Source organism: Prinia subflava, chromosome 1 (genome assembly GCF_021018805.1).
Source record: "Prinia subflava isolate CZ2003 ecotype Zambia chromosome 1, Cam_Psub_1.2, whole genome shotgun sequence".
Taxonomy (NCBI): domain Eukaryota; kingdom Metazoa; phylum Chordata; class Aves; order Passeriformes; family Cisticolidae; genus Prinia; species Prinia subflava.
The window spans coordinates 129,626,338-129,645,683 of NC_086247.1; the positions used below are offsets into that span (position 1 = coordinate 129,626,338).

Sequence of the window (19,346 nt, forward strand, 5' to 3'; positions counted from 1 at the left end):
TGTTTATAAAAATTTACAATACTCAGCTTTTTGCACTAAAAAAATCCAGAAAAATGGTGTATAATAATATAGGTTCACATAATCCAAACACTTTGCATGAAGGCAAAAACAGTGGGCTGCCAGAAAGCTGTAGTTTGTTTCCTCATGACAAACAGAGGAGCAAACCTAGAAGAGTCAGAAATCACCTTCCTCCTCCTACTGCTGAAGAAGCTGAAAAGAAGAATATTGAATCCTACTGATCTGAAGCAGAATGTGCCAGCAGCATGTATGCAAAGGACTAGATCCAGAAATCTGACAATTAAGGAAAGCTTTGCCAAATTTTCGGTCCTGCACAAACCCCTTCTGTAGCTGAATCTCACAGGACTTCTGACTTCCACATTTCCCCTTTCTTCTCCACCACCCTATGATTATAGGCCTACATTTAACAGCTTTCCTAGCTCACAGTGGTACTGCCCACCTTCAATCATGAGCTAAAAGTACCATTTACACTCTACTGCAATAACTATACTCTTCATCTACCTTGGACATTTTAACATTCACATGATTTACTATCATCAAATAAAGAAACCTTACTCAGAGAAAACTAAAAAGAAAAAAACTGTCCAAGACTGGTAAGTGAAAATGAAACAAGAATGTTCAGAAAAAAACCTAATGCGTTAACTTTTTGGGCACCCAAACTTAAAATGATTGAATTTTCCAGGGTGCAAAATTTTCAGTTCTTTCTGAAGTCAATGAGAGTCGCAAAGGGCAAGACCCTGTCTAAGCTGTTCCTTCCCAGATTAATTTCTAGTTTCTCTGATCACCTGCCTTTAGCTGGCTGGTCCTCCACCTCTCCAGATGAAACATTGCAATTCAGTAATGCTCTGTTACATTTTCTCCCTCAGGATCTGTAATATTTCATAAACTGAGACATCTGACAACTGCTAGTTAATTTGAAAGCCAAACACCACAACAGTGATACAGGATTAGCTTCTCCTAAACAAAATATGTCTTACTTGCCAAAAGATGTAAGCACTCCATGTGTGAAGACATGGCAGTTAAATAACAGCCACCTTGAGCACAACCTTATTTATATGTGGCATTTTTTTCTGAAAACTGAAAGCATCTATCTCCTTTGGTACTTATTCTCTGAGGAAAAAGTGTTCATGTTTGCTGCTCTCAGCCAATACATAGCTCACAAAAGCACATCTACACAAGACACAAAACTAGGCTAAGATTCTCTGTATGAACTCCACAGTACTCAAGACTAGCTCTGATGTGTTTAGATAAGGCACGCCTTCAGAACCACACTCAACAGTCCTGAAACTACAGCTGCATTCCACCCTTCCAGCCTCCATGTTCTCTTGGTTGTAAATCTGATTATTGCACTCTGTGCTATGCTCTTTATTTTTTTAGTTTTTCTTAACTGCTACCCTCAAAGAACCACTTTCAGCCTGGATTTCTCCATATAAGGTAATGCCCCACACAAACACATTGGAGAGCACGTGATACTTATTAAAAAAACATACAAGTATTTCACTGTTCTTCCAAGCAAAGCTTGTTCTGGAACAGAGAGGAAACTTGTTCTTTGTCCTGTGTGAACCTTGGCCCTTCCTCCTAACATCATTTTCAAATTTCATGCCTTCAGGCTAAAAATATTCTATTTTTCATCAAACTGTTTTCTTAAATCTGCACGTTACACACCTGTCACAAACTTTTGCTCTGGTCTTTTGAGGTGTTTCTGCAACTCCCACACTCTTGGCAAGATCTTACTCTAGGTAAAAATCCAACACCCTCCTTTATTCGTCATCTAGGATGTATGATTAATTTGTTTTTTCAAAGATGTTGCCTTAAGCTCTGGGTGTTGACTACTCCCATGGGAGGAACTACACCTTGTTCAGTGTTGGCCCATGTTTCCACTCCTTTGGGCTGAGAATCCCCAGCAAAGCTGGATCTATGTGTTATGAAACCTGGCCGACACGACACTGACATGCAAGGCTTGACACTTGCAAGAGTTCCTGGTATGTGTGTGTTCTATTCCCCAAATCGTTCATAGATTCCATCTTGACATGGGAACTATTTCTCCCAAACACCACTGATTTATTGCACCAATGGAAGACTTAAGTTCACAGATAAACACAGTCTCACCTATGATGATGCACAAGAAACCCCTAATGAAAACGTGCAGCTTTCAGTCTAGTTATATTTCACAGCTAATAAGTTGCTTTCGCTACAAATACTGGTTCTAGGATAATGCCAGCCCTTTCCAGTAAATTTTGTAATAAACTACTTGATCAAGGGAGAAGAGATGGACATTTTTACCAGAGATTAGGATTTACTCACTGTGCATTTGCCAATGCACTCATCTAGGCTATTGTTTTCTTTAATAATTCTTTTTGAGCTATTTCTGTGTAGCCAGGGAGTGTATCATCATGCAGCTGCACTCCAGGGCCTGTGCTCTGTTAAAAATAAAATTTTAAAAAAGTTAATTCAAACTATAAATATTCTCCTGTTTCCACACAGAGGACCTCTAAAGAACAGAGGATCTTAGTTACATTATCCACAAAAGGTGCATAGCTTTGGTAAGACACATGTTAGCAGAATTTAGAAGCTCTCATTTTTCAGCCATTAACTCTGCTAATTGTATTTCACAAATGCTTTTGAACACACACTCACTCTTACCTTCCCAGGTGGGGGAGATTCATCTTGCTGAGGATTACATAAAGGGCTGAAACAAGGAATTTTTGGAAGAATTGTTGAACAATGATGACACAATAATTAGTTTAAATATTTTAACTAATTTAGTCATCAAACTAACTTCTCCATGAAGAATTTACAAGAAATTAAGCCAACTTAAAACCTAGCAGTTTAGGAATGGCAGAGCTCACAGAAAAGATGAGGAAAATGTTAATTTTGTCCTGTTTATACTAGACTAAGAAGCCTGATAATCTGAGTACTACAGACAGACACTTTAAGAGATTCAGATGATGCTTCTGGTACTATTTTTCTCCTTGTGATAAATCATTATATGTATAGTATTTATTCTCTGTGCCATTTTACAGGATGCAGCTTTTCCCAATACAGAGCAAGGAAAGAAAAATCAAACTTACCACTGTCTAGCTATTTTTCTATTTTTCTAGAATAGAAGTTTGAATCCCAGATACCAAAATTAATCCTTTAAACCAACATATTCTCTAAAAGCTTTGACCACAGGAAAAATTGTGATGGAAACCACAGTCAATACTTTTTTTTCTTTAACTATAGTATGAGCCATCAGTGAGCACCCAGCAGCAAATATGTTTGAAATAGAAGTTTTTCATAAAAGAAAAGCATACCTCAATATTATTTCACTCACTGCTACCTGACAGTGCCCTGAAGAGAGAGAGAGGGGCAAATACAGGCTATTTGTACATATAAAGGTATAAAGCTTGCTATAATGTTGACAAGAACCAGTATTTTAGGTGCAGTAGAGCATGTCTTAAAGCCACAAGAACTACACAGACATATGAAACTATAACCTCTAAAATAAGGCCAAAGTTACTGTCACACAGGGCTGCTGGCTATACAAGTGCTGCTTCAGCAAACTGAAGTCACTTGTGGGCTGTTTTAACTTACAGGGCACTTCTTGTTTCCCCCAAGTTTTTTGCGTTTTTTTAAAAATTTGTTCCTGTTTATCACTTCAATATTTGGATATATAAAACCTTCTTTCTCCAAACAGATAGTATTTTCCAAAATAGATGCCAGATTCTAGAGAAAACTACTACATTATGTAATTTGATCTTTTGAGCTTCTCTTTACACTTTAAAATTCTAGTAAAAGATAAAATACATGGGCTAAACCAGCTAAAAACACTGCTCATAAAGCTATTTCTGTTCAACTCTGAAAGTTTGAATAATGTGCTTTGTTTCAATAAGTATATGTTGGGTGCAGTTGACATAATACCAAAATTCTTAAACCTCTATTTTTTAAGATTTTTTTTATTGTATATGGTATGCTGTAGCAGTGCTGCATATTAAACATTTAGTTAAACACTGCATGAAAACAAATAGTGTACTGTAGTCACAAATTACTACATTAACATGCCAAAAGGCTTCCAAGAAAACATTAGAAAGACAGAAGTATAAAAGAAATAAAAATCCTTGGAATGTAATGAAAGGTGGTATTATAAAATCCTCAGGACTTGCAAACTGGAACAAGAATTGCAGTTGTTCTGTTTATGTCTTACATAATGACTTGGTATACTAGCTGCTAACCTTACTGAAAGCTATACAACAATATAAAAATATTTTCCTCACAAGAGTGCCTAAAAAAAGGAAGGAAAAAAAAAAGACTGCCCTTTCTTCTTTTGTTTAGGTGGGATGATCTCCAGAAACACCGAACACTAGCAAGTATTCATTACCTATAAAGATCAAGCTGGAAGAATCTCTGCTCTAAAAGAAAGACAAAAATGGATTTGTTGTATTCCTTCTGCATGAAATCAGAATGCCTCCTAATGTGTCTGAACAACAAAATAAACCTTTGAAGTCTGCAGAATGCATGGGGAAACAGTAAATTGTCATTTTTGCATTGCTGAAAAATGATGGGTTTATACTCTGGAATTAAAATGTTTTAGCTAAAAACTATTGTACTGCTAGAGGTCAGCTCTTTTCCTTGCCAAAGTAAATGCAGTAAATATGGGATACAGAATAATTAGTGTAAAAATGTCTCATCACTGTTCCCTTTGAATTAATTTCAATATAGGCAGTCTATTAAATTACAGGAGAAAAAAATACAGAGAGAGTATTTCTAATCAATATCAAATCACTGGTGGCTGATTTAAACAAGTTGTGTCCATGTTACTTCATTTTAGGAGTGTAAGGGTGGATTCTTAAGCGCACTGCATTAGCTGAAGTTTCTCTGGTGAGTCAGTCTGTCTTGCAGGGCTGGGTCACTGATGGTGCTTTGGAATGCCAGCCTCCAGACACACTTGAGGGAAAAGACAGAGATACCCACTCACACACAAGTGCTGCCAGGAAGGAAGCAGTGGCACCAGGCAGGCTTTTGTGGCACTTCTTTCCATGTCCGTGACACATAACCTTTTCTTCTCAGGCAGAACATCTTACAGACATGTTGCAGCTAAACAGACCCTTCTTGCTATGCAAACGTGGCAAAGCTCTGAACACTTACAGTGCTGCTACTACATTAAAGTGATGTTGACTGTTTTATAGCATATAAAATTTCAACATGCAATACTTGGAAAGAAAATAGTAACTAATGAGCCAATGACAGTAGAGATGTTTTAAAAAATCAGACATTTCACTAGCATAAAAATTATTGTTGGAAAGCCACCAGAATATTATATAGACTTATAGTCTAAACATTACCATCATAGGGTGAGCTGGCTATCTGAGATTCTTATGGCACAGCTGCATCTGTATGGCTTTCTATGCTTAAGGGAATGAGCAAAAAATCACATTAATTTCAGAGAGGAAATAGGCCTACTCAAAATCATAAAGTGCCACGAAACAGGAGAGTACTTCTAGATGCAGGTAAAGGAAGGAGTGTGATTTGTGCTCTTAAATATCTTTGTAGTCAAATTAAAATTTAAATATATTCTGAAAGTCTCTGTGGAATGAGAAGAAAAAACTCCTTTATCTAGGATAATGAGCTGGCTGACTAAAACACCAGAGTATTTTGCATTTTAATGTCAGGCAGAATATTTATACTGAAGAGCCTCTTGCTATGTAAAGTTCCCCTTCATGAGATGGATTAATGGAAATTTGGAGCTGTAACAAGACTAAAGCCAGATGGGGTAAAGTCTTCTACAGTTGTCTTTTTTCCCCAGCTTATAAAGAGTTCCATAAGGTCAATATAATTTGAGTAAGACAGAATATATTTCTTTCTTCCAACTCTCAAAAGCATACAATTATTATTGCTTTTTTGCAGATATGTTTGGCTTGCTAGAGTGGAAATGCTTATGAAATTTCATGAGAAATCAAAATACTGTATGCAAAATGAAGAAAGGTAATTTTCATGGATAATGGAAGACTTACTGCAATTTGCAAATAGCAAACATGACAGTCCACTTGAATGAGAAAATAAAAGTAAAAACTGATCCATTTGTTGAGATGAGGCTTTCGTTGTGGAATATATAGTTCTAGTACAAGGGACTAGTCTTACGTGAATCATTCAGAAAGCTGAGAGACAGCAGCTCCCCAAAAGAAAATGCAGTATTTACATAGCACTGTGTCTTAAGCGGTTATATATGACATATACATACACCTACTCTCAAAATACATCACCATTGCCAAGAACAACATTTGACAACATTCTTCCATCCTCCACAGGGAGATTTGCTTTCACAGCTCAGCAAAGACTGCCATAACTTTTGGGCTATGCCACAGACATTAAATGACAGTCAAAAAACAATAATGAGTCCATGAAGCATAATGCAGACAGTGGGACAGCATGGAATGAGTGGTCAGTCCTGACACACGAAACTGGATGCAACCTCCATGCACAGGTGAGCCTGGAGCTGGGGCCCCGACCAACCCGTCCAGGCAGCCCACTCAGAACTCCACCAGCTGCAGGAACAGCTGCAGAACACTGGAAAAAACAAACCAGCTTGGCGTGGAGTAAGGATATAGGCTTAAAAGAGGTTAAGTTGTTCAGAAAACTGCAGTAGCAGGGCTTCTGCCATGATGTCCTCCAAGAGCACACCACATCTGTGTGCACCAGGCAAGCCTGCAAGGTGTCCTGTTCTGCCCTGCTGCAGGTGTCACAGAATCACAGAACTGTTAACATTGGAAGAGACCTCTGGAGAACATCCAGTCCAACCTCCCCCCAAGGCAAAATCACCTAAAGCAGGTCACACAGGAATGTGTCCAGGTGGGCTTTGAACGTCTCCAGGAGGGTCCATAACCTCCCTGTGCAGCGTGTTCCAGTGCTCTGCTGCCCACAGTGTGAAGTTCTTCCTCGTGTTGAGGTAAAACTTCTCGTGTGTTAATTTATGGTCTTTGCCCCTCATCCTGTCACTTGGCACCACTGAAAAGAGGCTGGCACCATCCTCTTGGCACCTGCCTTAGAAATATTTTTATGCATTGATGAGATCTCCTCTCAGTCTTCTGCAGACTAAAGAGGCCCAGTTCCTGCAGTCCCTTCTCATAAGAGAGATGCTGCAGATCCGTAATAATGTTTGTGACCCTCTGCTGGACCCCCTCCAGTGTGATGGGGTAAGGTGTTCAAAAAGTGCTTTTGCGAGGGCTTTCGCCACGATGTTTTCCAAGAGCACAGCACGTTCCTGTGCACCAGGCAAGCCTGGGAGGTGTGGAATGCCACCCTCCCCTGCGCGTCTCCAAGGAAGGCGCGGGACTAGGCTGGGCTGGGCGAGGCACCTCAGCCGCTGCCTTGCCCCTTCCACCCGGGTCACCACGGCTTCGTCCCGCCACATCTGCACCGCGGGGCAGGGCAGGGCAGCGCCCGCCTCCGCCAGCGGCCACAGCCGCTCTGCCCCCGCCGTGAGGGGAACCGCGCCCCGCGGAGCCCGCACCGAGCAGCTCCGCTCCCGCCCGCCCCGCCATGGCGGCGGCACGCTCCTCCCGCCATGCCCGGCATTTCCTGGCCGCGCTGCCTGGAGACGGCCGCCGGGGCGGGGCGGGGCGGGGCGGGGAGGAGCGGGGCGGGAAGGGGAGGATGCTGCGGCCGCCGCGGGGCGAGGCGGCGGCAGCGGCGGCAGGAGTGTCGGTACTTGGCGGCGTAGAGGATGCGGCGGCGGTGGTGTCGGCAGCAGCAGGCGGAGGAGCGGGGAGCGATGCGGTGCTGCGCGGCGGGGCCGTGGCCGCACAGCGCCCTCACCACGCTCCTGCTGACAGGTCGGTCACGGCGCGTCTCCCCGCGGTGAGCGGTGGCGGGCCCCGCCGGCAGCGGCCGGCCTGCGCCGCCGTGCCCCCTCTGCTCGGGCTTCGCGTCCCCTCCCGGCGGGACCCGCCCGCCTCGCCCTCCGGCTGCGCGCCCCGTTCCCGCTGCTGCGTGCCCCTGTCGGTGCGGGGGCCCGGCTGCCCCAGCATCTCCCCGTGCCACGGCTCCGGCGGCTCTCGGAGGACGCTCCCCAGGCGGTGCAGGGATGGCGGCCTGCGCGCCCCCGCCCCGGGACCGCCACAGCCCCTCCCGGCACGGCGGGCGCGCCCGAGCGCGGCGGGGCCCGGCCGAGGGAGCCCGGCTGAGGGAGCCGGGGGCGGCGGCTGAGGCCGGAGCGCGGCTGCCGGCGGGGCGCGGGAGCCAGGCCTGGCTCGGAGCCGCGGGAGGGAGCGGGAGGTGCCGCTCCCGGGGACTGGGCCGGGCCCGCTGCGCTCCTCCGCTCCCTCGACCTGGTGCCTGATGCGAGGGACGGGCTGTTCTGAGTACGGAGGGGTCTTCTGCGTTGCTCCTCTTCGCCCTTATTTCCCATCTTGACCACTTAGTCCAACCGGGCCAGAATTAGGAATTCAGAAAAAGTCTTGATCCTGGTCCCTAAAAGGGGACCCCAAAGGATAGCTTTCATAGCTATCCCTAAAGGATAGCTTTCATGGGTTTTTTTTCACCCACAAGGTTCTTCATAATGAAATACATCCAACAGCTAACACTTAATAGCAGCCCAGCTACAGGACTGTGTTTGTGAGACTTGTTACACCAGGAGTAAGTTAACAGCAAGAAATGTATTTGGGTTATTTTGAGTTCCGAGAGGTCAGTGATGTGTTATCTGCAAGCAGTCTGCTCCATATCCTCTTGAATAGTATCTAGCTACCCTCCTAGTACTTCTTTTACTTATGAGCATACTTGTCATAGGTTATTGGCAGCAGAATTGACATGAGGCACTGGATATATTAAAGATGGGGTAAGAACTTAAGTGTGAAGTTGTTCAATATGAGGATTCGTTTGTTAGATGCCAGACACTGCTTTCCCCTTACATGGAAATTTTTCCTACCTCTTCCGCCTTCCTCTCCATGACTGACTGTGGGATAGCAACCAAGTAACAACTAGGAAATTAATTAGCTTTAGAAAACGCTTTCACTGTCAACTGAAATAATGTATTTTGAAAAGGTCAACTAAATGAACTTCTAGAAACTGATTTGTGAGCTTAATCCACAAGTCCTTTCCAGGCTACATGGTAAGGGAAGAGGTCTTAAGGTTTTTTCATGGTAACTTTTCCACGTAGACCTTTCCAAGGTTGGTTCAGTGAGACTTCATTAGTTAAAACAGAAGAATATGTGGTTTGAAACTGATGTAAAAAAGGAGGCATGTTCAGTTACATTCTTTTAAGAGATCTCTATATACAATTTATTCTTCAGCAAGGTGGAGATTTGTAGTATGTTTCTGATCTGAATGAAGCTGTCCTAGAAGCTCACCTGAGCTCCTCTACATTCTTTTTAAGTAAAGAACTTCCAACCTCGTCCCCTGGCTCATGAGCCATTGCCCAGCATGAAAATCCATTCTTTTGAATCCTGATCTTAAGTAAACTCTACAGTACTGCAGCATTACTTAAGACAAGAGACATCTTACAGACAAAATGGCATATGAGAAGTAGCACAGGATTTGTAAATAGATTTCTTTTAGTCGTCCTCAACTAATATGGATTAGTTTTTGCTATTTGTGTTGTAGCACTTGATCTACAGAAGGAAGTAAACTTATGCTTTTTGCATTTCTTAAAAATGTATGAAAAAAGGCTTTCTGGAGGATGATAGCTGTAGTCAGAAGGGTTGTCTGCCTCTCCCTTCTTCCTATCCTCCTTGAGGTAAAACATTATTCCAACATCCAGGGGTTCCACAAGAATTAAGAATTTAAAGGTTGTAGGAGTGATTTCAATTGCTCCTAGAGGTCTAGTGTAATACTCAAATTAAAGGTATCAACTTTTAAATGCAAGCTGATGATGCTCCACTGCTAGGAAAACATGGGACTTCATTGTGAGAAATGACATATGGGATTAAGCATTTGTACTAGGAGCTAGTTAGGTGTTCTTTGACTCTAGCTTTATAGTAACAGACTTCCCAGAAGTTTGCTAAATTACACTAATAGAGCTGTCTGTGATATTAGTTTGGCAGAGCAATGAATTGCCCCGATATTGTGTATCTGCAGAGAGAGTGGCTGTCAAAACGTTGTTTGAGTCACTGTGGCCAGTGGTTTTGCCCTGTATTTCTGCATATAGAGTTAGTTGTCAGTGCCCATGTTGTCCCTGGAACCCCTGTTTCATTCCAGGAATAGGGAGTTGTAGAGCTCCTTTCCCTATAAAGTGGTCAAAGTGGGGAAGAAGCTCATTAGTTCTCACTTGCAAGCTGTGGTTATGTGGTCACATTAATTTCTCAGAAGGCTGCTCTGCTGCCAGAAAGCATTCTCCAGCCCCTGGGATTATTTGCTGCTTCCCTTGGTGACGGATAACTCGTACAGTGATACTGTGGATTGGGTCATCTGGCTGGCTGAAAACTAGTCAACCCACAAAAATAGTTCACTGAAGTGTATGTACTGCCCTGGGCTGGTTGGGATCGTTTGCACTGGTTTTTGCTGGATGATGAGGAGGTGCTGGGAATGCCCCAATTGAGCAGGGCTGCAGACCTGCCCTTTGGAAACAGCTCTGAAATCACTGGCTGGGGCAGGGATCCAGGAGGCTGAACCAGATCCCTGCACTTGTCCTGCTGTTGACAGCAGAAGTGCTGTTGGCAGCAGTCCTCTGCTAAACCGCACCCCGTGCAAGGAGGCAGAACATTTCACGGATGGTCTGGTGTTTTCAGACTAACACCACAGCACATCTGCCCGTTTTCCTGTTGTGGGTGCAATCACAAGGGCAGAGAAGCAGGTTTCCTTCAGAGCCTCTGGATGTCTGTGGAGATGCTGCCTGTACTGCTAATCTGAGCCAGGTCAATACATACAATCTAATGTCAATAGGTACTTACTTGAATAAGTAATTATAGGAGAGGAAAAGTAGCCATTCCATTAATATGCTTTTCATTATAGAAACACATTATTTATAGGCAGTACATGGAGACATCTGAGAGGTCCTCAAGCCAGATGATAAGAAGTCAGCTTTATAGCAGAAGATGTAACTGTTCGGTGTTAGTGTAGAGAGGCTTATTTTTGCTCCTTGATGTTTTTAGATTTGGTTAGGAGTTCATTAAAGTATTTCCTATCAAACTAGGAAAAATGATTTCAAACCCAGACAAGAGTATCTGGTTTTTTCAGTGTATGAAGAGCTTTTGGATTCTTCCTGAATAGAGAGTGATAAATTTACAGGAGTCACTATCAGTGTAGAGTCCCTTCCTTGGCAGACTTCTAGAGGAAAGGAGGGAGTTGCTGGTTGTGATTACTTCCATAGGAGCGTGAATCTGTGTCTAAATGTTGTTACAATTGCAACACAAACAGCCAAAATGTCTTCTAAATGTAGGTTGTTTTAGTGACAGTCCAAGCTATGAAAATGAGAAGTTACAAAGAGCAACTCCTACTGAGCAGACAGAGATCTTAGCATATTGAAATCAATGACTTTTCTGAATTCCTTAGTCTTTCAGAACAATTGCCACCTCAGAAATCTGGAATGCAATTGCAGGGATACCCTGATAGTTCATATCAAAAGATGATAGAAATGTAGGAGACATCCTGGAACTGCAGGCCCCCAGGGTGGCCTGGTCATACCCTTGGTTACGCCAGGGGTCTGGGGCTGGAACCACAGGAACTGACGATGTTTCCTCACCTTTGTGGAAACGCTACCATTATTTGGTTCTCTTGTCAGGCCTGCAGTAGAGGGAGAATGGTGGTGGGTAAATGCTACTGTTAATAAATCATGAGAGTTTTGTTCTCCCAGTAGTTAATTTGAATTCATTCCCATGATGCAAATGCTGAAGTTTAACAGTGAGACTGACAAATGCTTTGTTTGGTTACTTGAATGATTTAGGAGAAATGTTCAGATGTTACAATAATCAGTGGATAGCACGGGAACAGATGGAAAACCATTGCCTACTGAACAAAGATGAATAAGAATAGAGCAGAGAAACATTTCTGAGGTTGATTTTGACTTTTAAACACTTTGAATAAATGAAATGCAGAGGGACCTGAACAATCTGCAATGGAGAACTAACACAAATTAATTCCTGTTTCTTACACAGTAGCTGTTGTTGAAGAGGGTTAGACAATGTCCAGTCTCAGTATGAATGGCCACTGAGCGAATCCCCTTTAATTCAAAATAAATTTCTGCCATGTACTGCATATTAGGCAGGAGGACAGTGCATGGAAGTTGGAAGAGGCAGGAGAGTAGGTGAGTGCTGCAACTTCTGCCTCCTTTAATGGATGAGGTGACAAGTGTGCAAGTATCCAGTGAGGACCCGAGAGGATCCCCAGTAACTGCCTGGCTACAAGCTCTGATTTCAGCTGTGGGCCAGGCACCTGGCAGTTCTCCCTTCACAGATGTCTCGCTTCAACTTGTGGTGTCAGTTTCTACGTGATCTGCTGTGTGGTTCTCAGCAGTCCTTCAGAAAATTGTGCTGTGTATGGATCTGCACTTCCAGCTCTGAATGCGGGAGGGAGGACTGAGCTGGATGGGATATGCAGTAGAGGAGTGCAAGGGTGGCTTTTTAGAGCAGGGTTGTGCTGTAAGAGAGTAAGAGGCAGTGCAGGCATGGCCCGAGGCTGTGGTCTGTGGCATCAAAGTAACAAGCATGTGTTTATGTCAGGTCCTAGGGGAAGGTGGAGGTGTAGGAGAGAGGTGAAATAGTCAGGTTTGAGAGCTGTAGCTGTGTGCTGCTTTAGTAGTGGGACAGATGGGCTTGGGATCCTACTTCAAAGAAGGAATAAGAGGATAGGCAGAGGTCCAGGATACTGTGTGGAGGTCAGAGTGCAGTAAAGAAATGGGGAAGATGAAGTTGGTCCATGATACTTGGGTCCTTTTCTGATTGTTACGTGGTCAGAAAGTTTTGTGGGTATCCTCTCTGTTAAATATTATGCAAATATACTTTTAAAAGGGAAAAAATCTAAATTAATATAAATGTGATTTTTATTCATAACATACACATTTATAATTAAAGAATAATTAGAAGAAAACAATTGGAGAGAGAAGAGAAAACTGATATGTTTCACCTGGGCATGCTGAAGTCCCAGGCACAGAGCTATGAATTGCTCCTGCTGTTGAAGGCAGTGGTGGGTTCTCCTGGAACTGTGGCAACATGTGTAACAGACTGAAGAGCCTGACACTATTAACATTCTTTTCATCGTGAGTACAAGGCTGATTAAATTAATTCTAAAATGTCTCTTTGATAAAATGCATAGTTTGAATCCCTGCATTCTGTAGTATAAGGTCGCTTTTGTCATCCTTTAATCGTATTCAGATTTTCCCAGAGCCTTCCTCATGTTGTCAGTTGCTTCTTGAAGGCTCTGCTAGACAGAGCATTTGCACAGTGATCATATCTGTGTCAAGTACAAAAATAAAGTCTGCCTGTTCCTCCTTGATGTTGCTGTTTACATGTCAGCTGCTCTAGCTAGTGTTCTGGTGAAAGCTCTGTTCAACTTGACTTACATCTCTGGGTTGTTACCCAAGCTGAGCATCCCTGAATTGTGTACTCACAGTGTGTATGGCGTGCTGCTGCCTTTGTTCCTGGTGTGCAGTTACATTTTATTTTACTGAACTGCACATCGCTGATCACCTTTTTACCAGACAATGCAATGTATTCTGCATCTCTGGTATTTGTCAGTCTCCTAGCCTTTGTTTTTACCTGCAAATTCTATCAGTATATTTGATACATACAAATCATTATTTGTCTCCCTCCCTATCTTCATCTCTATCCTGCCTTTCTTCACTGCACCCCAGTTACACAAGGCTAGTGCCAAAACTTTGTGAGACCCACTAGAAAGCTCATATAACAAATTAACTTTTTAGGAGCCCTGTTCTCATGCTTTTCACATCTGTCATTTAAAATCAAATCAATGGTGATATATATATGAAAACATCACACTATAAACTCTAGGATCTGAAAACAACATAAGGTTGCTTTTCCAGTTGCCCTGTGAAATGCAGCATAGCATGGAGAGACAGACAAATAACTTCTTCAATCCACATAGCCAAACCTAGCACAACTTGGAACCCAAATCATTCCAACTTACTGATCATTTACATTGAAAAACACATTGTGAAACTTGTCTTTCTTTTTTCCCCCTTTTTAAAAATTGCATTTCAATATGCTAAAATGATTTAGTATCTACTTTTTCAATCGAAGTGTTAGGTGAGAAGCTGTATAGCTAAGGGTAATGTCATTATTGCTGTCTTTATCAGGAAAAACCTGTGGGGTCACCAAAAGTGTCTGAAAAGATGCATCAAATCCTTAATATGGATTAAATAAGGACTGTGATAATTTTTGACAAGAACTGTAATAACTCTAATACCATTCTCCATTTGATAATTCAATAATCTAATCTTTTATTAATTGATTTATCTGGTACTGGTGCTGGTTTGTAGCTGACAAGCCTCTGATTGCCCAGCTCATCCTGTTAGAATAATGAAACAACTTTATTTGACCTCTTTAGGAATTTCTTGGTTTTTTCAAGAATTACTAAAATTTACGCAAAGTCCTATGCAATAGTAAATTTCGTAGTCCCTAGGATGTTATTATATTAAGACTTGCAATATATGCAAAGCAGTTCAGCAGGGAAAAGGTTGTTAGAAACATATTGTGTCGGTATGGTAATTACTGCATTAATCAAATTACTAAATTTAAGACATAAATAAAATTAAAAATGCCTTAAAAATGCAGATTTAATTACACTTCATCCTCAGATGAATTCAGTTTTAGATGTTTTCTGTAAATTATCAATAAATATCTTTCTTACATGCATAGATTGAGTGTGGTGTATCTTTATTACTACTTAAGCCAACTCTGTTTGGCCTCCTGAATTCTGTTTGGAAAATGTCTTATCACTAATTTAATAGCTGCCTGGTGTAACAGGTCTGAAGTTTCCACAGATGTTTAGGCTTCTTTCATGTGCTGTGCATGATTTCCAATAATTGTTCATTTCTTCCTGCAAACTGGTGCATCTGTACACAAGTACTGCTCCTTGTTGTTTCTGGTATTGCTGTTTTTGTAAGGACATTAAGATGCTAATCCAAAAACATCTTTGATCCAGCGTTTGACATGAGTTCTCACTCCCAAATCATTTCACGATAGAAGTACCTATTCATTATGGCCACTTTCCCTTTCCTAGCATGACTGCAGTTCCTTCCCTCTGCACTTTCAGCTGGCATGTAACTGTCCAGCTGCTATACCTATTATTCATCACAGAAGAACAGGAAGAAAAAGTGGGAAGCGAGAAGGGAGCTTTCTCAGGCACCTCTGCTGCTGGTGAGATGGAGTCTTTCTGTCAGCTCCACAGCTGCTTTCTGTCTCCAGCAGTCATTTCCTCCTCACTGCATTTAGAACTTCCACCTTTAGCTGCATGTATCCAGCTGATTTCAGGCTGTGTTCTGGTTGTGTGGGATGTAGGCAGACATTTTAATGGGTTTCTTTTTCAAAATTGATTATTGGTTATGCCTGCAAGGCAATCAGCCCCATGTGTCTTTATATAAGCATCATTATAAAGCAAAGCTTGCTTATATTACTTTTCCTACTTTGACCTAATTACACTACTTCAGTGAAAGCTACTTTATATATTTCTGCCTGTATGTGAGGTTGTGCCAGTGCAAATATATTTTTCAGAGAATGCTCTTCTTCATTTTTGTTATCAGTACAATTATGTCAGCAGAAGTGTCTACAGATGTTTAAGCATTTATTGTGAACTTAAATAGGTGTCAAAAAGGTGATTGTGAGAAAGGTTATTATATATTTATATATTCAAACCAAGCACCTCTGGTTTTTGACCTGTGGTTCCTAAATCTGACTAAAAACCAAAACGTGCTGTAGAAGGTATCTGATCCCATCTGATCAGATGGCTTGTGGAAGTCTGTTGATCTGACTAATTTTTTTTGCATTTGTTTTATTCTGAAAAGCTTTTTTGCTAAGCTCTGCTGATGGCAATAATGGAACTGTTAACTGGACGACTAAGCGAGCCCACAGTTATGTTATCAGCAGAATAAAGGCTGTTCAGAAGAATGGTGAGTTTAGGTTGTAAGTTTAAATACCCTGTTGGTTCAAGCAAACCTGCTTTTAATATTACCCTTGCTTTTCCAGTCATGTCCTTGTTTTAGGAGTAGGGTGCTATTTTAAGGTAGGTAATTTGGAAAACTTCACATTTCTTCAGTCTTCAGATATTCACAGACCTGTGTGTTCTTGTGACTCTTCCCTGACTTTTCCTGTTCCTGTAGCTTTGCTTGAAATAATGGCTGTGTTTATACCTAATACTGCACATTTTCTTATCGTGTCTGGTTGCTTGAAGATACCTCTGCAGTTTGCTTAACACAGTAACTTCTCTGTAACAATTTTAAAAAGTCCTCTCACACATGAATGTAGAAAGACTATTTTACTGTCGTTTATGCAAGTACACATCAAAAACTGTAGCACACTGGCTGAGAAAAAGCTTTGCACTGATTGCTCATCTAGGCAGGCAATCTGAATTTACCTCCAGATCAAATTATTTCTAGGATTGTGCTTTATCTGCTGAACATCAGTGGGGAGGAAACCAATTGAAATTTCCAGAAAAAAAAAACCCCAAACTTCCAGGTGTATTCTTTCCTGAGGATCATCAACATAGAGACTGCAACCAACATGGTGAAACTTCTGAAATTTCTGGAGATGGGGGTTTTCTGTTTCTGGTAGCAGGTTCTGGGATGCAGGCTGATAAAATCTTGTCTGAATTCCTGGCTGTGCTTGTTTTCAAGACCTATAAGGAGATCCTGGGATCTACAGAAAGTCCTCCAAGTGATCTGGAAACAAGAAAGAGGAAAGGAGTGCTGTCAAGGGTAGCTGATTCCAGCAGGGGTCTGATGTGATCCTAAGTAATGAAGATTTTTAATTTCCCATGATTAGTTTTACAGAAACTTTTCACAGTCCCTGAGACTTTTATGTACCACGGGGAATTTGCCCAGACAATTCACAGCTGGCAGCCTGCTCTATTAGATTAGTATCTATTTGTTAAGTACATCCAGTTTTGTCCCTAGATCACCCAAGAAGATGATTACACATTCATCTCCAGTCTCAGTCTCACGGAAATAATCTTGGGTTTTAAAAGCTTGTGAAGAAAGTAGCATTTCACTTGTTTCATTATTGAAGAGCTTGTGATAGCTGTAGTGGACTGAAGACTCATAATTTTCCTTCTGCTTTTGAAGAAACTTCTTGGGGGAAAACAAGGAAGGCATCTCTGACAAGAAGGGCAAGAACTTTTGAGTTCTTAATCACCATACTTGTGTCATTATGATGTGTTTGTCATTATAAGATGAAACAGGCTTATGGGTTTTTTCCTTCTGAGAGATGTTTCTAGACTTCCACCAAGATCAGTGTTACATATCTGCATCAAATCCTTACTGGCATACTTATTTCAGCAGCAGGGAATGTCTCATTATTAGGAATGAGCAGGCATTTAGTGCTGGTAATAAGTTTCCTATAGCAGACAAAATAAGTGTTGTATGGGTTTTTTCAGTAACTGCTGCTTCTATTATGCTTGTTTCTTTCTGAAAGAATTGCTTATGGAGAAAAATACACATTACTTTTTCATTGTTCTTCCTGTTTGAAATGGATTTTCGTTATAGAGGAGAAGCATCAGAAATGGAAAAATGAACTTTTCTAGGTATTTGATGCACTTTCAGCCAGCCACCATATTTTTATCAGCTCTTCTGTTCTAATGTTACTTTTTCAGCTTTTCTTGAAAATATTTTAAAGGAAATTAGTTAACTTCCTTATGCTGTTTACAGCTTATTCGCAGAATTGAATGCAGAGGGGTTTTTGGATAATAATTTACTAATTTTAAGTAAATAAATGAACAATTTACTGTACAGAAGTCTACATAATGAAAATTACTTTAACTGTTTTATTAACCACACAGAATTGTAACAGTTCAAATTTCATATAATTTTAATTTTGTCACTAAGATAAAATTATTAGAAAGGGGCTCTGTTTAGTATTGCGTTAAAAGTGGTTTTCAAATACGGGAAAAGCAAATGCTGTGGAATGTGAGCAGTAGTATATCCAGGGCTATACATTCTGCAACACTAAGCTTGAAGAGTGGGGAGTATGTAACTAAATGTGCAGGTCTACATTACAGATGTCTGCATCTCCTCGCAGATGCCTCTGCAGTGCATGGAGATGTAGTCAGTGTAGCCTGGAATCTAGGACATGATTCATCTCATTTTACAGGAGAAATCAAATAAATCAACCCCTAGAAGTGTCTGTTTCTTCTCCAGTGACTATAAAAGGAGCCTGACTAACTCAGTGGTGGATGTTGTTTCTGTAGACATCTAAAATTAGGTGAGAGAGATTCCACTCAGAGTACGTGGTATGAGGGCTGAAATGCCTGTGATTAATGCCTAATTAGTGGTGCCTTTTTAAGCTCAAGTAAGAAAGTTGGTATAATTTTAAGGCTGGAGAATTTATACCAGGATTTAAAAATTACACTAGCATTAAAAAGTTACATGAGCTTTATCCACATTTCAAATGTGTCCTTCCTATTGATCCAAATTGAAATTAGCCCCTCTGGGACCTACAAGTTTGTTCATATGAGTTTGTTTCAATGACTCTGAAGGGTCTTTGGAGTCTGTCTTCCCAGTGACAGCACCTCCGTGCTGTATGGCCTGTAATTTATTTTTGGAGATGTGATTCCTCATGAAGTTTCTTCTAGTTTGGCAAGCAACGCTGGTAGCTCCATGTGGTTAGTTGTGGCTTACCATCTTTATCTACTACTTTTGTAATCTTCATCTCACTGATAAAATCTATTAGCGATGATCAATTCTTTCAGTGCATTAAACTAAAATTCAATTAGTAATACAAGCTACAATCAATCTTACTAAGACACCATGAGAAACACCTGTTAAATCACTATTCTCTGTTTATACTTACATTTTGAAACTTGTTGATCAAATGGCTTCTTATCCATTTAATTTATTGTAATGATTTCTTAATTGTTCTAATTCATTAAAATATGTATTTAGGTCTGCATCAAATGTGTTATACCTATAAAGCTATGTCCTTGTCAATGAATTTTGTACTACATAAAAAACACCTTATTGCTTTTACATTGCTGATTGTTGTGAATTAACTTCTCTTTAGGTTTTTGTATCTCAGTCCTCCTCAGTGGCTTCACTTATTTTGTTTAGAATCAGTTTCACCTGACTAGCTTATAAATACCTTTGTCCTTTTGTTTCATCCTTCAATACAAGCCCAACATCTTCAGTAAAGAGCTCTCTAACCAAAGTTTGAGATGTATTTTACCCTGGGGGTCCGAGAAACTCTAGATTTAAG

At 41.1% G+C, this 19,346-nt stretch overlaps 2 protein-coding genes across 8 annotated transcripts in view; both read left to right on the plus strand.

The window, feature by feature from the left end:
• Window positions 1–19,346, plus strand: part of BET1 (Bet1 golgi vesicular membrane trafficking protein) — a 319,403-nt gene that overhangs the window by 26,627 nt on the left and 273,430 nt on the right. The window contains exon 1 of one of the 2 annotated variants that reach the window (XM_063412146.1): window positions 7,656–7,665. The exons of the other annotated variant lie outside the window; for it this stretch is intronic. The gene's annotated coding sequence lies outside the window, so the exon portion shown is untranslated. Of the gene's footprint in view, window positions 1–7,655; window positions 7,666–19,346 lie in introns of those variants that run through there. 2 annotated transcript variants of the gene reach the window in all.
• SGCE (sarcoglycan epsilon) overlaps window positions 7,626–19,346 on the plus strand; it is a 33,776-nt gene continuing 22,055 nt past the window's right edge. For 4 of the 6 annotated variants that reach the window (XM_063412075.1, XM_063412106.1, XM_063412069.1 and 1 more), the window contains exons 1-2: window positions 7,626–7,829; window positions 15,947–16,051. In XM_063412075.1, coding sequence (XP_063268145.1) covers window positions 7,721–7,829; window positions 15,947–16,051 — 214 coding nt within the window. In that variant the 5' untranslated portion in view covers window positions 7,626–7,720. The remainder of the gene's footprint in view (window positions 7,830–15,946; window positions 16,052–19,346) is intronic. The other 2 variants (XM_063412084.1, XM_063412088.1) reach the window with 2 other exon arrangements.